The sequence below is a fragment of the Epinephelus lanceolatus genome, chromosome 22, assembly GCF_041903045.1.
Source record: "Epinephelus lanceolatus isolate andai-2023 chromosome 22, ASM4190304v1, whole genome shotgun sequence".
In the NCBI taxonomy this organism is placed as follows: domain Eukaryota; kingdom Metazoa; phylum Chordata; class Actinopteri; order Perciformes; family Serranidae; genus Epinephelus; species Epinephelus lanceolatus.
In genome coordinates this window covers 35,312,097-35,330,000 of record NC_135755.1, presented here as the reverse complement: position 1 = coordinate 35,330,000, position 17,904 = coordinate 35,312,097, and the positions used below count along the sequence as shown (strand labels likewise).

Below are 17,904 nucleotides of genomic sequence, written 5' to 3'. Positions count from 1 at the left end.
TGAAAGTATGTATTAATATCTGGCAGTATACATGTGTGACAATAGTCATATGTGTATAATAACAGTAGAAGTATGACTAATGACTAATGATGGCAGTAGCAGCAGGAGGCATCTGGCAGGACCACGGCAGCAGCACAACCACACACGTCACGCTATCCAGGCACCGCTGCGATATGAGTTAACCTGAGAGACAGTGGAGCACAAAGGCTCCGGAGAAGAAGCCCAGTTAGTGACATCCAGAATGGCCGAGTTAGCAAGATGCAGTAATAGAATACGAGAGAGAAGGAGAGAAGGTGCCCGGTGTATTATAGGGGGGTCCTCCGGCAGACTAGGCCTAAGTCAGCCTAACTAGGGGCTGGTACAGGGCAAGCCTGAGCCAGCCCTAACTATAAGCTTTATCAAAGAGGAAAGTCTTAAGTCTAGTCTTAAAAGTGGAGACGGTGTCTGCCTCCCGGACCGTAACAGGAAGATGATTCCACAGGAGAGGAGCCTGATAGCTGAAGGCTCTGGCTCCTGATCTACTTTTGGAGACTTTAGGGACCACGAGTAACCCTGCGTTCTCAGAGCGCAGTGTTCTGGTGGGATAATATGGCACTATGAGCTCACTAAGATATGATGGAGCTTGACCATTTAGAGGTTTATAAGTTAACAGTAGGATTTTAAATTCAATTCTGGATTTTACAGGGAGCCAGTGCAGAGAAGCTAAAACAGGAGAAATATGATCTTGTTTCTTAGTTCCTGTTAGTACACGTGCTGCTGCATTCTGAATTAGCTGGAGAGTTTTTAAGGACTTACTAGAGCTACCTGATAATAGAGAGTTACAGTAATCCAGCCTAGAGGTAACAAAAGCGTGGACCAATTTTTCTGCATCTTTTCGGGTCAGGATAGGCCTAATTTTCGCAATATTACGCAGATGAAAAAATGCAGTCCGTGAGGTTTGATTTAAATGAGAATTAAAAGACAAATCTTGATCAAATATTACTCCGAGGTTTCTTACGGTAGTGCTAGAGGCCAGAGCAATGCCATCTAGAGAAACTGTGTCATCAGATAAAGAGTCTCTGAGTTGTTTGGGGCCAAGAACAATAACTTCAGTTTTGTCTGAATTTAACATCAGGAAACTGGTGCTCATCCAAGTTTTTATGTCTTTAAGGCAGTTATGGAGTTTAGTTAATTAATTACTTTCTTCTGGCTTCATTGATAAACACAACTGAGTATCATCCGCATAACAATGGAAATTTATAGAGTGATTTCTAATGATGTTACCTAAAGGAAGCATATATAGAGTAAATAGGATTGGTCCGAGCACAGAACCTTGCGGAACTCCAAAACAAACTTTGGTACGTAAGGATGATTCATTGTGAACGTCAACAAACTGAAAACGATCAGATAAATAAGATTTAAACCAGCTTAGTGCAGAACCTTTTAGGCCAATTAAGTGATCCAGTCTCTGCAGTAGAATTTGATGGTCAATTGTGTCAAACGCTGCACTAAGATCTAATAAAACAAGTACAGAGACAAGTCCTTTGTCTGAAGCAATCAGAAGGTCATTTGTAATTTTAACTAGTGCTGTCTCAGTGCTATGATGCACTCTAAATCCTGACTGAAATTCCTCAAATAAATTATCATCATGGAGAAAATCACACAGCTGGTCTGCGACTACTTTCTCAAGGATCTTTGACATAAAGGGAAGATTAGATATTGGTCTATAGTTGGCTAACACCTCTGGATCCAGGGTGGGCTTTTTTAGTAGAGGTTTAATTACAGCTACCTTAAAAGACTGTGGTACATAGCCTGTTAATAAGGATATATTGATCATATCTAATATATGAGTGTTAACTAAAGGAAAGACCTCCTTAAGTAGCCTAGTTGGGATGGGGTCTAAGAGACACGTTGATGATTTAGATGAAGAAATCACTGCTGTCAATTCTTGAAGAGAAATTGGGGAGAAGCAATCTAAATATATATTAGGTCTTACAGCTGTGTTTGAGGTTAGATAGGTATTATCTGAGGACAAGAGGTCATGAATTTTGCCTCTAATAGTTAGAATTTTGTCATTAAAAAAGCTCATAAAATCATTACTGCTAAGGGCTAAAGGAATACAAGGCTCAATAGAGCTTTGACTCTCAGTCAGCCTGGCTACAGTGCTGAAAAGAAACCTGGGGTTGTTCTTGTTTTCTTCTATTAATGCTGAGTAATAGTTTGCTCTGGCATTGCGGAGGCCCCTCTTATAAGTTTTGAGACTGTCTGTCCAGATTAAACGAGATTCTTCCAGTTTGGTCAATCGCCAATTCCTTTCAAATTTTCGCGATATTTGTTTTAACTTATGGGTTTGAGAGTTATACCAAGGAGTGAACTTTCTTTGCTTTTTTAACTTCTTTTTAAGAGGAGCTACAGAGTCAAGTGTTGTTCGCAGCGAGCCTACGGCGCTATCGACAAAATGATCAAAGTTGGTACAGGAAATCTCTGTTACTGAGGGACTTGGTATTGAATTTAACGACGGAGTAATCTTTTCCTTGAATTTTGCGACAGCACTATCTGATAAACATCTAGTATAGTAACTGTTGCTGAGTGGCGTGTAATCGGGTAAAAAGAAATCAAAAGTAATCGGATAATGATCCGATAGCGAGGGATTCTGTGGAAAGACTTTTAGGTTATCAATTTCAATTCCATACGTCAGAACTAGATCGAGGGTATGGTTAAAACAATGAGTGGGTTCATGTACACCCTGACTGAAGCCAATGGAGTCTAATAATGAGATAAACGCGGTAGCCAGGGAGTCATTATCAACGTCGACATGAATGTTAAAATCGCCTACAATAATAACTTTATCTGATTTAAGAACTAAACTGGATAAAAACTCTGAGAATTCAGATACAAATTCAGAATACGGGCCAGGAGCACGGTACACTATAACAAATAAAAGTGGCTGCGAGGTTTTCCAGGTCGGATGTAAAAGACTAAGAACGAGGCTTTCAAATGAATTATAATCTAGTTTAGGTTTAGGGCTGATGAACAGACTAGAGTTAAAAATGGCTGCAACTCCCCCTCCTCGGCCGCTGCCTCGAGGAATGTGGGTATTATTATGACTGGGAGGAGTGGATTCATTGAGAATGACATATTCATCTTGACACAGCCAGGTTTCTGTGAGACTGAGTAAATCAATATGATTATCTGATATTAATTCGTTTACTAACACTGCTTTAGACGATAGAGACCTGATATTTAACAGTCCGTATTTAATTCTCCTGTTTTGTCTTTCTGTCACAGAAGAGGTTTTAATTTTTATGAGGTTGTTATGCACAACTCCTCTTTGTTTAATTTTAGATTTAAATAATGTAGGTGGTCGGGGGACAGACACCGTTTGTATAAAACTATGAAAACTATGGCTGTAAAGTATGCTGCATTTTTTGGTGTTACATTAATATATATTTAATAATACTGAGTTTTCGACTGCTTATTGAACAAAACAAGCCGTTTGATGAGGTCACCTTGGGCGTCAGGAGTTGTGATGGGAATTTTTCACTGTTTTCTAATGATTTATAGACCGATTTTCGGGAAAGGAATCAGCAGATTAATAGGGCTGTAGTCAACCAAAGAAAATCTTGATTGACTGAAATTTTACTTTCTCATCAACCAATCGATTTACTAATTTGGCCACCATGCACTGGGTGAATCCAGCTGGTAGTTCTGTGGTTCAGCCTAAGTGTTTTTTTACTGCCACAGAGCAAGTAAACACTGTGTTCAGGCAAGTGGAATACCTCGAGTGAAAAATAAATGTGATGTCCACTGTAATATTATCCGAAAATAAACTTCCATCAGTGTCCTGACAGTTAAATCCATTAGCTTGTGTTTCCTGGAAAGCAGCCTCTAGTGCTCAGCACTTTGAGCTTTGGTATCATGTAGACAAACTGGTTGTTATTTCATATGTCTCCACGCATTTCATTTATTAAAAATGTGTTGTTGTTTTTTTGTCATTCCCTGCTCTGCAATGGAGAAGAATTCATATGTTAGATGTTATTATATTGCTAAGTTTTTTCTGGTTTTTGTGTTTGTATCCATGCAGGTATGCCAGCCTGTATTTCTGTTGTGCGATTGAAGAGCAGGACAATGAGCTCATCACACTGGAAGTCATCCACCGCTTCGTAGAGCTGCTGGATAAGTACTTTGGCAGTGTACGTCATAAACCACTGAATCTCTCTGTTGTTCCTGGTTTGTGTGCTAGGCTTGGGCGGTGTCATTGTATTACAGTGTACCAGGGTATTTCGAAATGATTTTCAATACTGTCAAGTATACAGGCGCTTCTTTCTTTATCAAACTCATTGTATGTAGTGCATAGCATGGGCCAGAGGTCAGTCCCCAGTCTCTACTGATGGAACAGGCAGCTGAGCTAAAAGACACCATGGTACCGAGTGGTGGAGGAATATAGCCCAGACCACATTGTGTGTCTGCCTCGTTGCGGGACCTCTTGTCTTGTTTTTCAGTGCCCATCTGGCGCACAGGACAGCCATCCAGCAACAATCAAGAAAGACCTTGGGTAAAAAAAAAAAGGCATGTTTCTACATCTATTAAGGGTTTATTTCGACCAAACTGGAATTTTTGATTGTTGCAACAGTGGACTAACTAACTGGATGAGTAACAAGAGTAACCAAAATGGCTTGGGTGAGTTTTATTTTGTTTTTGTCGAGTTTGAATGAAGTGAGTTAACAGCGCAGTTAAGCCAGTCTCATTTCCGTGACTGAGAGAAACTAGAATTCAAAAGGTGTACAGTTGTGTTTCTCTGTTGAACAAGGACAATAGATGTGATAACATTACTTTTTTTTAGCATTTTAGGTATTTCTGTTGCCTATTTAATAGTTTGTAAGAGCTAGGAAAGCTTCTGGAGAGCAGGAACTCTCCAGTTGGGTGTGGGGTAGCTCACAATCATACCATCATATACCGTATACCCCGGTGAAATTTCAGGAAGGTATGAAGGTATGAAAAATGAGATATCGCCCAAGCCTCCTGTCTCCTCTTTGTCTGTGTTTGATTTCACACTGCCAAACAAAGGTTACAGAGTTAAGTGAGAAGTTGTACCACCCAAGCATGTGAAGAATTCCCTTGATGAAGAAAGCATTGATGACTTTCATTTGTGTAGGTGTGTGAGCTGGACATCATCTTCAACTTTGAGAAGGCCTACTTCATTCTAGATGAGTTCCTGATGGGAGGAGAGATACAGGACACATCTAAGAAGAGCGTTCTCAAAGCCATTGAACAAGCTGACCTACTGCAGGAGGTAATCTGGGAATGAGGGTTTTACCCAGAGACAGGTATATGTAGATGCGCATTAACTGTGTCAGCCTGTTGCAGTGATACATCAACAATGGATCTTTGATGTTTGTTCCTGGCTGCAAACATTGGCTAGTGCGCTAACATTAGCAAGCCTTCATTTTCTCATCATCATGCTTGGGTGCAGACTGGAACCTATCTAAACGCACATTATATAACATAAACAAATAACACCTTTTCTTGCAGCGGTCTTTCTAAAATGAGCAGTGGTAGAAATTATTAGATTCTGTTATGATCAAGGAGTTGTTTCAAAGACGAAAAACTTTAACTAGCTAGTGCTTTAACCAAGTTTTTAACCAAGGAGAATAAGTCAAATCCATGCTTGACCAATGTCAGTTTATACAATTTATTTTGACAATGAATTATTTTCTTATCTTAAGCCTCCAGCAGGGATTATAGCCTATCTATCAAAACTTGAATGAACTGAAGACAACTTTTTTTTCTACTACAAGTTAAATCATAAATCCTTGACTATGTAAATAACATCATCATAACTGAATGAAAACATTACAGTGCTTTTTATCCAGAAAAACTGCAGTTCCTGTTTACATGCATTTGTATATAAAATAAATATATGGTATCATAATACTCAGGATATTGGAAAACATTTAAAATTGCAATAATATTGTATCATGACCTAACTATCATGATAATATCGTATTGTGGGGACCTCTGGAGATTCACACCCCTAGAATATTGCATCTCAAAAGCTGCCTTTATTTTTGAATCCTTTATGGATGTAAATTGTCTGATGTTTTCAGTGTCACAGATGTAGTGGAAACACAGACAGGAAAGGGCGAAGCAACTTTTAGTTCTCCCTCGGTTTAGTTTCGGTAATTTGGTCAAAATGGAGTGTTAAAAAGAGTCGAATCTAAACAGACCCTCAGCTTTTATTGTATGGCATTTTTCAGTTCTCAGAGCTACAGACACATTTTTGTTGGTACCAAAAAAGTTCTGAAGTTCAATGATACCCAGCCCTAGATTGCTTGTGCCCTGTCATAGACTGGATTATGTTTGTTTGTTCTGGCCAGTGCTATTGCTGGTGCGGAGGCATTATGTTTTTGGGTTGTCTGTCTGTCCGTCCGTTCGTCCGTCCGTCCCATCCTTGTGAACGCAATATCTCAAAAACACCTTAAGAGAATTTCTTTGAATTTGGCACAAATGTCCTCTTGAAAGCAATTGTGAACTGATAGGTCAAGGTCACTGTGACCTTCCATCAGTCTCATTCTCAAGAACAGTTTGATGGAATTTCTTTGAATTTGGCACAAACATTCACTTCGACTCAATGATGAACTTATTACATTTTGTTGGTAAAGGGTCAAGGTCACTATGACCTTGTCGGTCTCATTTTTGTGAATGCAGTATCTCAAGAACACTGAGGGAATTTCTTCAAATTTGGCACAAATGTTGACTTAGACTCAACAATAAACTTATTGGATTTTTGTTGTCAAAGGTCAGGGTCAGTATGACCTTGCATCTGTCTCATTCTTGTGAACATGATTTCTCAAGAACATCTTAAGCAAATTTCTTTAAATTTGACACAATCTTCCACTTGGACTTTAAAATAAACTAATAAGAATTTTGTGGCCAAAGGTCAGTGTGACCTCACAAAACATGTTTTGGTCACAACTCAAGAATTGATGTGTTATTTATGATAACACTTCACACAAATGTCTTATAAGATAAAATAATGAACTCATGACATTTTATATCCTAAAGGTCAAAGGTCATCTTCATTGTGACATCATAATGTTTTGCATAAAACGTTTTCTGGCCATTATCAAACATCCTATCTCAGGAACAGAAGGGGAGACATTTGAACAGATACTGAATTGGTGACACTAATCTTGGGTGCCCACCTTGAAACTGTGCTGATTGTTTTGAGCTTAGGTGTGTGAAGCATCCATGTTTTCACAGACATGGATGTAAACTGTAAGAGAAACTTGACTGGTGTGCCCAGGCATACAGACGCATTGCAGTAATTTTAGTTTTTCTTTCAGCATTTCTGAATGTTTCAGGGCTGCATAATACCATATTGTAACATGTTTGAAAAAGGTGTGATTGTAGTGACTCATGCGTCTTTTACTCTCAGAGCTGGCAGCCCCATGAAATGTTGATGTGCACATTTATTGTTTTTATTGTTAGTTTGTGTAGTGTAACTCCTCCATTCTAATGTCTCTGTGTTTCCCTTTACAGGAGGACGAGTCACCCAGGAGCGTGCTGGAGGAGATGGGCTTGGCGTAGTACACAGCAAGGTTGTGAAAGACTATAGATACTAAGGCAGAGGGCTGGATGAGAGGGGGCGGGGCACAATCTGGGATTGGACATTCTTGGACTGACAGCATTGGTTCTGTGTATCTGTGGCTCTTGGGACTGATGTGCAGTGTGTAACTGGGGAAGCAACTCAGTTAAGAATGAAAGATCCTTGCATTGACAGGCCCTTTAGCTCTGTGTGTGTGTGTGTATGTGTGTGTGTGTGTGTGTGTGTGATCTGAGAGTGGGGTAGAAGACATGGTATACATTTAAACGTGTGTGGCAGCAGGGGCTTATCAGAGAGTTAAAATAAGAATCCAGAGTGGACGCTGACGTCACAGTGAGGCAGCTTGGCAGTTTGACTGATGCTGTGATGCAAAGAGGTGGTTGAACAGTCACACCTTGTCTTGAAAGTTTGCCAGGTACTGAATGTGGACTGAGACTAGGTCATGGATTTGGGTTTATAGATTGGGGGCATCATTCAAATGATAAGTCTGATGTTATTTTACATTTTTTTGTATTTTAGACAATTCTCATAAAAAAGACCAAAACCAACAACGTGTTCTCAGTGCTCAGTACTTTAAGTTTTTCCCACTTTGCCTTAACACTCATCTCCAAGCCCATTGGTTCCTACTGAAGATATAAATATTTCAAAACAGCTTTGTTGGTTTTGATCTGTATGTGAGATTTGGTGATAATCAGAAAAATATAGAATATCACCAGTACTTCAAAGGTCTAGTCTGTAGGATTTAGAGGCATCTAGCGGTCTAGGTTGCAGAACTGAAACTTCTTCTATGTGCCAAGTATGTAGGAGAACTACAGTGGCCAAAACAAAAATGCAAAAGGCCCTGTTTGGAGCCAGTGTTTGGTTTGTCTGTTCTGGGATAACTGTTGAAACAACATGGCGGACTCCACAGAAGAGGACCCGCTCTGTGTGTATGAACGAAAACACAATGATTCTTAGTTTCAGGTGATTATACTCTAATAAAAACAGTTATATTTATTATATAGCATTTCTTCCAATAGATGTCCCTAAATCCTTTACACTGGATCTTTTTAAGTAAAATTCTGTATTTATACAATCCTGTTTCCTATGGTTATGTAAGTGATAACATGAAACAAGGAAAATAACACAATGTGCTGGTGAAAAACACAGAATTTTTCTTTGTCAGTTATTTTCTTTCATTTTTTGTTGTAGTTTTAGTTGTGTAGTGTGAAGGGTCATTTTGTTTAACTGCAACTTAGGTCTTGTTTTTATAGATTTGTCCATCATTCCTACCAGTTACATTGTCATAACCAAAAGGACTGAAGGCTGTAACTACCACAGAGGACAGCAGCGAGTTCTCATCCCAACTTGTGAAATACTGCCGCTTTGTCAGTGGACCTAAACGTCAAAATATGACATGCTAGGTAGCCACCTGCGTCCGTTTTGGACGGTACAGGACGGCGTAAGACGTTGTTCGTTACATAGAGTCTTTTTCAAAATAAACTTAGGCTGTACATAAAACACCTCATTTTTAGGATTGTTTTCTTAAGGTTATGCAACAAAAGCACCAGGTTAGGTTTAGAAAAAAACATCATCATTTGGCTTGAAATAAGCACAGTTGTTATTAATATCACGTATCATCACCTGACATGCATCATGTGACATAAGTCACTACCATAGCGTGCTACACATACTACAGGGTTTCCAAGGTCATGAAATTCCTGAAAAAGTAATGAAATTACAAAAACCTTTCCAGGCCTCGAAATTTTATATCTATAGGATCTTATATGGCTGTATCACTAATTAAGTCTACCTAAATTAAACTACTTAAATACAGTCATGAAAATGGAGTGAAATACTAACTGTTCTGATATAGGCTTCACACAGGTAACAAACAGTGGGCTCCTGGGTAAAAGTCAGGATTTTGTTTGACCCATCTTCCACCACTCCTTAACAGACTTTTATGTTCTGTATAGTATGGTAGATGCCAGTGGCATTGGAAATAACAAAAGGTACCTTTGCGGATAGGTGTCTGACACGAATGTCCACTGACAAAGCGACACTATTTGACAAGTTTGGTTATTGCCCACTTCGTCAACAACTGCCACAACCTGGTGCATATCATACGGCCGCAAAGGTGCCCCTGTGTGTCAGTATCTGACGCTGAGATCATTGAGTGGCTTATTTGACGAATTGGGAGTGAGAACGGGCTGAGGACAGAGGCTATGGTAAAGCAGAATTGTTTTCTGGCTCCGCTCTCCAGATGTTTGAATACAACTTAATCCTGAGGTGTTGTCAAAAACATCTGTCAGTATATTATTACAATTATTTGAACTACACTTGATGTTTTAAACAGATCTTTAAACTTTTCTCATAAAGGTAGAGTAGTACTGTTCTGAATTCATTGCTATATCTGTGATTAGCCCATCTTACCTAACATGCCGGGCCCAGGGTGTGGATTGTGAATAATGAACCAAAGACATTTGAGATTTGCATCACGGCCTAAAATAACTTGTTTACATATGAGCCATGCATATGTACCATAAGTGGACTGATGTACCAGACAAGATGGAAATGTCAAGTCTGTCTTATGCAATTTATCAAAGTGCAACTGCGAATCACATCCCACTTAGTTTTCCTACAGACAGCAAGAAGCAACCACTGAGATTGAATGACAAGGAAAACTTTAGTGCTGAGTTGTTCTGTTGGGACTACTAACTGGTACTACATGTTAGGACTGGGTTGAAATTCCAAGGCAATTAGAATAAACTGAATTTTAGACAAGTATATCTAATGGTCGAATACATATTTTTACAGTGTTTTATCTTTTATTTTTGAACAGCTAAGTTTCCAGAATAAATGTTGGCATGTATGTTTCTGCAAAACATGAATATGTTATATTTGTATGTTTCATATTTTGCGGATATCTTAAAACTTTGTTTATTTACAATTTAACAACGCTGTGCTTAATGTGTGGTTACATTTAGGCACAAAAACCACTTGGTTATGGTTAGGAAAAGACCATATTCGGCTTAAAATACCCAGTTTTGTTGCCACAACCACAGCTGGAAATGCTGCAATGTCTTGCTAAAAAACAGCTGGTTTTGTTCTTTGTTGCTCTCAAAAAGGGATCTGCTATTTAACAGCTGTCTATCCACCATCCACCATTCCCTCCACCTCCCAATGACATAGTCCGCTCATATACATGTAATCAACTATGTCGCTGGAGCAATGTTGATGTGCAACATATGAAACACAGAAATGTTGAGTAGCTGTGGTCTGCAGAAACATACAATGCCAACATTTTCCTCTGGGGGCTGGGCTGTTTTGAATGTGTGGTTGTTACTGATTTTGTCTTATGTCTAATTTTGATGTCTGTATGAAATTCCGGATGAGAAGCAGCTCTTAGGGTAATGGAAGTCAGTAAAGTAAAAGAGCTTCTATAAATGGAGCTTGAGTTGTTCAAGTTAGTTAAACTTTCATTTAATTTAGGCAAAGTAAATAGTATGTCTGCAATCAGTTTTGAGGGTATTCTTTTGGGGTGTAACAGTTCATCAGGGTCATGGCGGGTTCATACCTCAGGTTTTAGGAGAGTTTGTTGTCTAGTGTTTAAAACAGAGAGCCTACACTCTTTGAAATAAAGGTTCCAAAAGGATTCTTCCTGAAGAGCTGACCATTTGCCTCTGAAGAACCCATTTTATGAAGGGGTTCTTCAAGGGTTCATTTAAAACTGAGGGTTCCATTCAGAATTTTTTTCATCCAACAAACTATTTTTGAAGAAAGGGTTTGTTGAGCATTCTTAATAAGAATGAGGGTTTCATTAAGAACATTTTTCGGGGCGTCAGTGGCTTAGTGGTAGAGCAGGCACCCCATGTACAAGGCTGTTGCCGCAGTGGCCCGGGTTCGAGTCCAGCCTGTGGCCCTTCGCTGCATGTCATCCCCTCTCTCTCACCCCCTTTCACACTTAACTGTCCTGTCCATTAAAGGCAAAAAATGCCCAAAAAAATATCTTTAAAAAAAGAACATTTTTCATCCAAAGAACCTTTTTTGAAGGAGGGGTTCTTTGTAAGAAGGATTCCAATAAGAATCCTTTGCATCCAAAGAACTCTTTGTTTGAGGAAAGGGTTCTTAAAGTGTTCTTTGTTTAAAAAAAAAACAAAAAAACAAAAAAAGAGTTCTTCAAGGATTGTTGAAAGCATGGGTGTTAAGATCCTTACCCTTGATTATTTGTTATATAATGTTAACCCATGTTTTTAAATAGTATGTTTAAATGTAGATGTATCAGGAATCCCTTCAGTTAATTATTTTTACTTGTGTTCTGCCATAGTTGGCATCTTTACCATAATTTTATTCCATTCAAAACCACATGGTCTTCCTGAATTTACAGGTACACAGTACTTAGCATTTTGTATTGGGTTGTACTTTGGAATCAAGTTTCGGTTCCCAACTCTACTGCACTATATGAAATTGTAAAGGCTGTAGAAGTTCACAAAATCTCCACCCCCTAAAAACAGGATTGTGAACCATGAGTGTTGTGGGTTGCACTGGACCATGAAAAAGTACCAATAGACAGCCGTCTCGCCACCATCCACCATTCCCTGCACCTCCCAATGACATAGTCAGCTCATTGACATGACATTGTCAGCTCATTGACATGACATAGTCAGCTCATATACATATAATCAATGTACGCCACAATCTTTGACGATTTAGCCCTGGGTCTTGTTTAACATTGGGTTTTGGGACCCATCCCTATCCTCGAACCATTGCGTTAATCACATATTCACTCCACTCTGTCTGGGGAGACAGTGCACAAAGCACAGTGTCCCAGAGGACGCTCCAGTGCTCCGAGAGTGTGGTGCTCTGAATAACCGAACGGTACATTCCAACAGCACTTCCCGCCCTCTGAATTTAAGTTTTTTCACCCTGAGGGCAGAAATGTGAGGCGTGTAGCGACGCAAAAACAGTGAGCAAAAAGCTTCATTCTCATTAAAAATGGTTACAAAAAGCTTCCTCCAGCTGCTAAAACACTTTCTGAGTGATCAGGCCTTAGTTCAGATTGGCCTGTAATCAGACAAATCATCTAGTGTCATTGAACAAATATATAAACATCTTGTGTTCATGCTCAAACAGAGAGTTGGAGTTTGATAGCATTTCATTGAATCTGAATCCCAAATGGCTTCAATCATTGAATCCACCACCATTTGTACCCATCAGCTTTCAATATTTGTAACAGTAGAAAATGAAATAATCTGTTAACCTCAATGTTTCAGTCATTTTAACTTGGAACTCAATCGAAAACAGGCACAGCAGTCAGAACCCAGCTGAGTGTGTGAACTGTTACACCTCCGGTATTTAGTTAGTGTGGTCTTGTCATGCTTTGCATGACACACTCTCGTCATAAAAAGCTGAGTCTGTCAGCTATACTGTGATTTCTTTGCAGTCACATGTTGGGTTTGTACAAAAGCTCATGATTGGTCATCATATATAGTGAACCAGATTTTCCCCTGGAAAAACTGTACGTTGGACAATAAATTATTATCTATGTTCACTCATATGTTCACCTTCCCAAACTTTATACACACACACACACACACATATATATATATACATATACATATATATATATATATATATATATATATATATATATATATATATATATATATATATATATATATATAAATCCTGATTCTTTCTTACTATGTGACCATGCAGTAGGGTTTTCTATTAGCTCTCCATAGTTGATTAGAGGCTATATCTACAAAATCTCTTTGTCTTGAGGTCACTATGATACTGTAACAGTGGAGGGTATCACTGTCCGTGCTTCATAAAGATCTTTCATCTAAAATAGGGTCAGGTGATGTGGTACCTTAAGAAAAATGTATGAATTATGTTACTCTGCTGAAAAAGACAGATATTACTTTTAAACTGTATCACAATTTAATTGCACATATCTTTTCAGTGGCTGTTGCTTATGACAGTTTTGTTACCTTTTCCAATCATGTAATCCTAAAGAGGAGAATCTTCTTTGTATTGCCTCAAAATGTGTGCATGTTTTTCATTATACAGGGATCTAATTTATATGTTGTCCTCTCAGGAGTTCTGGACAAACACCTTCTAATAGGAAACTTTTTTTTGTTTTGTGCTCTGATGTGGCCTGCTGATCATGATGCTTGCCTATTTGTACAAATATAGAACTTCTAAGTGAATATCGGACTGTTACTGTAACTCTGTGTTCTCTAAGAAGACACTACATCCTCAGAAGACCTTTGTGCAAGTGTACCTCCAGGAAAAACAAAGAAAAAGTAGAGGTCATTAGCAGGAACAGGCTGCAGGACATTCAACCTGAACCTCATATAGGTTGCTGTCAGCTTAAATGCAGTGCTGTTGTCTGTGCACAGCAATGACTAATCCTCTATTTTGAATGTTAGTTTGTGTGTTAAGAGTTAAGGGCTCACAGTGTGATCTGATTGTTTTCTATGTCAGTATGTTGTGGAGCTAATGGTAAAGAAAAGCACATGGGGAAGAGGTGCTGAAAAGTGCTGCAAACAAAGACACCAGATTGTCGCTGTGGCATGTCTAGTACGTGGAACAGCATTAGGAAGAAATATGAGTATGAGAATATGACTTCAGAGATTACATGTGTTTTAAAGGATAACTTTGGTATTGTATAACCTGGACCCTATTTTCCAATGTTTTGTTTCTAAGTGACTAATCAGAATAGCAGTTTTTGAAATTGGTCCAGTATTGGGCGAAAGTGCTGCAGCTAGCAGCAGCAAAACAGCCTGCAATGAAACCACTTTGGGCATTTTTGCACCATCAGTGCACAAATGCATCATCAAAAGTGGTTTTTGTCACTGACAGGCTCAGATTATTATTCTAAGTGTCTGACAACATTATGGAAAGGATCCTTACAGAGATAGAACTTTGGTTAAAGAGTAAGATCCTTTTTGTTTAACCAGAGACAGCCCCAAATTGCCATCACCAAACCTACCAGACTAATTTTATCATCATTAAACACATCTCGTTCAAAGTTGACAAAAGTGAAATCAAAGTCACAAAAGCCATGTTTCTTACAACAATCACCAACTCTGGTTTGGTTGGAAGAAATCCTTATTTCACCCAGTTAGATGTGAAAATGTGCTGGCTCTGTACACGCTAAAATTACTGTTTATTTAAATAGAGACTGGTGAGTTTGGCGACTGAGTTTTGGTCTGTTTCTGGTTAAACAAAACAAATCTTACTCTAACAAAAAGGGAAACTGGGGATTTTTCCATAATGTTGACAGACACTTTGAATAAAAATTCAAGCCTTCGGCTGTTCTCATGCACTGTTGGTACGTTTTCCTCAGAAAAGTCAACTAAAATCCATACATATCATAGGTAATCATGAGCTAGTAAATAATGTATAACACGTTTTTGGGAAGACTGTGAGCACGTGACCAATGCACTGATGGGAGTAAAGAAGGAAGTGGTCCCTCAAGGTTTGGGACTTTCCCCTTCCCCCCAGGAGACCGGTGTTTGGAACCGTATAAACTGAGTCATTTTAAGTAATGCTGTCAGCGTGTTTTTTCCTGACCCTAACCACATTAACTTTACTTGCCTAAACCTTACCTCCATAACTTTATGTAAAGTACGCAACTTTACATAAAGTAGGTAATACCATTTGTGGGGCGCTGATTCATAGGATATCATGCAAACCGTTGTATGAGGATACACTGCAGTTGCACAAACAAGCACATTTAGTGGATGTACATAGATGATGCTCAGCTCCCTGTAGAGATTACATTACAGCCATTTTTATTGCTGCCAGCTGCAGCATGGCTTGATACTGGACCAATTTAACAAATTGTTGTTCCCATTCGTCAGTTAGACACAAAAACATGGTAAAATAGTGTCCAGGTTGGAAAATACCAAAGTTACCCTTTAAGTCTTGCCCTTTCCTCAGACTTTTGACTTTAACCTCAAGACTTTAAATATATTTTGTCCTGTGGCCCCAAAGGCTTTTATATGCTTTAAACAAAAGTGCTACATTTTGTCCAGCCATGTCTGAAAGCAAAAATAGCTGTCGCTGTTCTGAATGTCCACACTGGAAGGCTGCTGTCATACTCCCCCCTGCCCCTCCTCCTCCTCCTCCTGCCTGCATCCCACTGCCTCCTCAATCTAAGAATTTAGTTTCTCTTGCGTATCGTTGTAGTCATGATGCAATAACAGATCACACTTTCAGACAGTCTCTCTTTGAAGGCATTGATGGTGTCGCACTCTGTCGTACATGTGTGAAATGACGGAGGTAAAGGCACTTTTACACCTCCACACACCTGGCCAATGGCTGTGTGAATTGTGTGGCTTTGTTTGATTGACTGATTCCAGAGAGTTAGCAGAATCAGACATAGCCTTGCCTTCAGAAAGTGAATTCTGACAAGCACTTTCTCCTCACATTTATCTGTACATTTGAGCTTACACCCTCTATTTAATAAATTCAATCATGAACCCTGACCTCTGCTCCCCCTGCTCTCCTTCAAAGGGACATTCTTTGAATAGTGTGTTTAATAATGTTTTTCTGTCTATGATGGGCAAGATTCTATTTAATACCCAATTTGAACTTTGTCTTCAGTCAGTCAGCTTATCATATGCAATGACTTTATCGATTTGGTGATTGTGTTGTTTTAATTCATGTTAAGAATGAAGATTTTGCTTTGAAGTATCTTGTTCAAAGTTTTTAGTTCCTCAGAGGAAGAGAATACGAGACAGTACATGGGTTAGAGAGCTGTAAAGGGGCCCGAGTGTAGGAAAGAAGAAGCTCTGTGAATCTGTGTAATACAGGCAAAGGCTAAAGGGACTCATTGTGTGAATGTAATTTTATAAAGAAATAAAACATTTTAAGCTAAATGTAATGGTGTGGCCTGATGTTTAGTACCTGCCTGTGTACAGTATGTGCAACAATATGTGAAATCAGGAGGCAATACATGGAGGATGAAAAATGCCTCGAGTATCAATAAATAAGTGTATGAATAAATATAAGAAAAAAATATGTGAAAAATAAATAAATAAATGTATAAATAAATACAGGAAAAAATAATATGGCAATTTCCAAATAAATGTATAAATTGAATAGAGAATAAATAAATAAATAAATACAGAAATAAATGTATAAATAAGGAAATAATAATAAATATGAAAGTGTATAAATCAATAGAGAATAAATAAATACAAAAATGAATGTTTAATAAATACAAGAATAAATTAATATAAAAATAGATTTATAAATGAATTCAAGAAAAATGAATAAATATATAGATAAATACAAGACTAAATAAATATGAAAATAAATGAATACAAGATTAAATAAATCTGATCATAATTAATACATAAATACAGAAATTAATAAACACAAAACTAAATAATTGTATAAATAATTAAATACAGGACTAAAAAAAAATAAATGCTGAAATAAATATAGAAAAAAACATGCATAAATGAAGAAAAGTATAAATAAGTTGAAATTTAAAAATAAATGCATGGATAAACAGCAAAGTTGATCATTTATAAATATTTATTTATTTATACCTACGTATGTTGTTGTTTTTTTTTTTTTTCCTCCATAGGACTTTTACTTGTAATAGAGTATCGTTACTCTATGGTATTGGTAATTTCACTGAAGTACAGGATCTGAATAATACTTTCTCCACCACTGACTATTATCTATTATTTTTACTTTCAGTTCTACTGAAGAGAGAAAGCAGTGAAACATTCAGATCCTCCAGTTAAAGGAACAATGACACCTTGTTTCCTATCTGCCTCCTCACTGTATACCAATCAATAAAAAGTGTGCAGGTATTATCATCAAAATGTACAGCACTCACTGTGCAAATTTGCCACCGTGACTGCTACATGTATATTATTGGATTGTTATTACTGATAGTGATTAAATGTTGTAGGTGGTTGAGGAGAAGCTCATTTATATTACTGTTGGATAGACTCATATTTACACATAGTAGTGCCAGCTAATGGATGTACAGTAGTGTGAAGTTAAAGTACAATATTTCTCTCTCAGATGTAGTGAAGTAAAAGTATAAAGCAGCATAAAATGTAAACTAAATATCCAGCGTTTCACCACTGGTGATAGGTACGTGGGAACCTAGACACGGTACTGAAACCTCCACACATCCTTCTGCCTCAGCTTGTCCTCAAATGACTCCACCTGGGACTTTCACAGCTGTGGTGTGCTGCTTCCTTCTGGATATGTAAATTATTGTACTGTTGATTTCAACCTGTTCTCTCTCCACACCCTCCTTAAAGACTTAGTATACCATCTTCTCCATTGTTGCTGTGTGTAAT

At 38.1% G+C, this 17,904-nt stretch overlaps 1 protein-coding gene across 1 annotated transcript in view; it reads left to right on the top strand.

Moving 5' to 3' along the window:
- The window catches only part of ap1s1 (adaptor related protein complex 1 subunit sigma 1), a 31,319-nt gene extending 14,256 nt beyond the window's left edge, over positions 1-17,063 (top strand). The window contains exons 3-5 of the mRNA XM_033651747.2: positions 4,064-4,172; positions 5,135-5,272; positions 7,522-17,063. Coding sequence (XP_033507638.1) covers positions 4,064-4,172; positions 5,135-5,272; positions 7,522-7,569 — 295 coding nt within the window. The 3' untranslated portion in view covers positions 7,570-17,063. The remainder of the gene's footprint in view (positions 1-4,063; positions 4,173-5,134; positions 5,273-7,521) is intronic.
- The last annotated feature ends 841 nt before the right edge of the window (positions 17,064-17,904 follow it).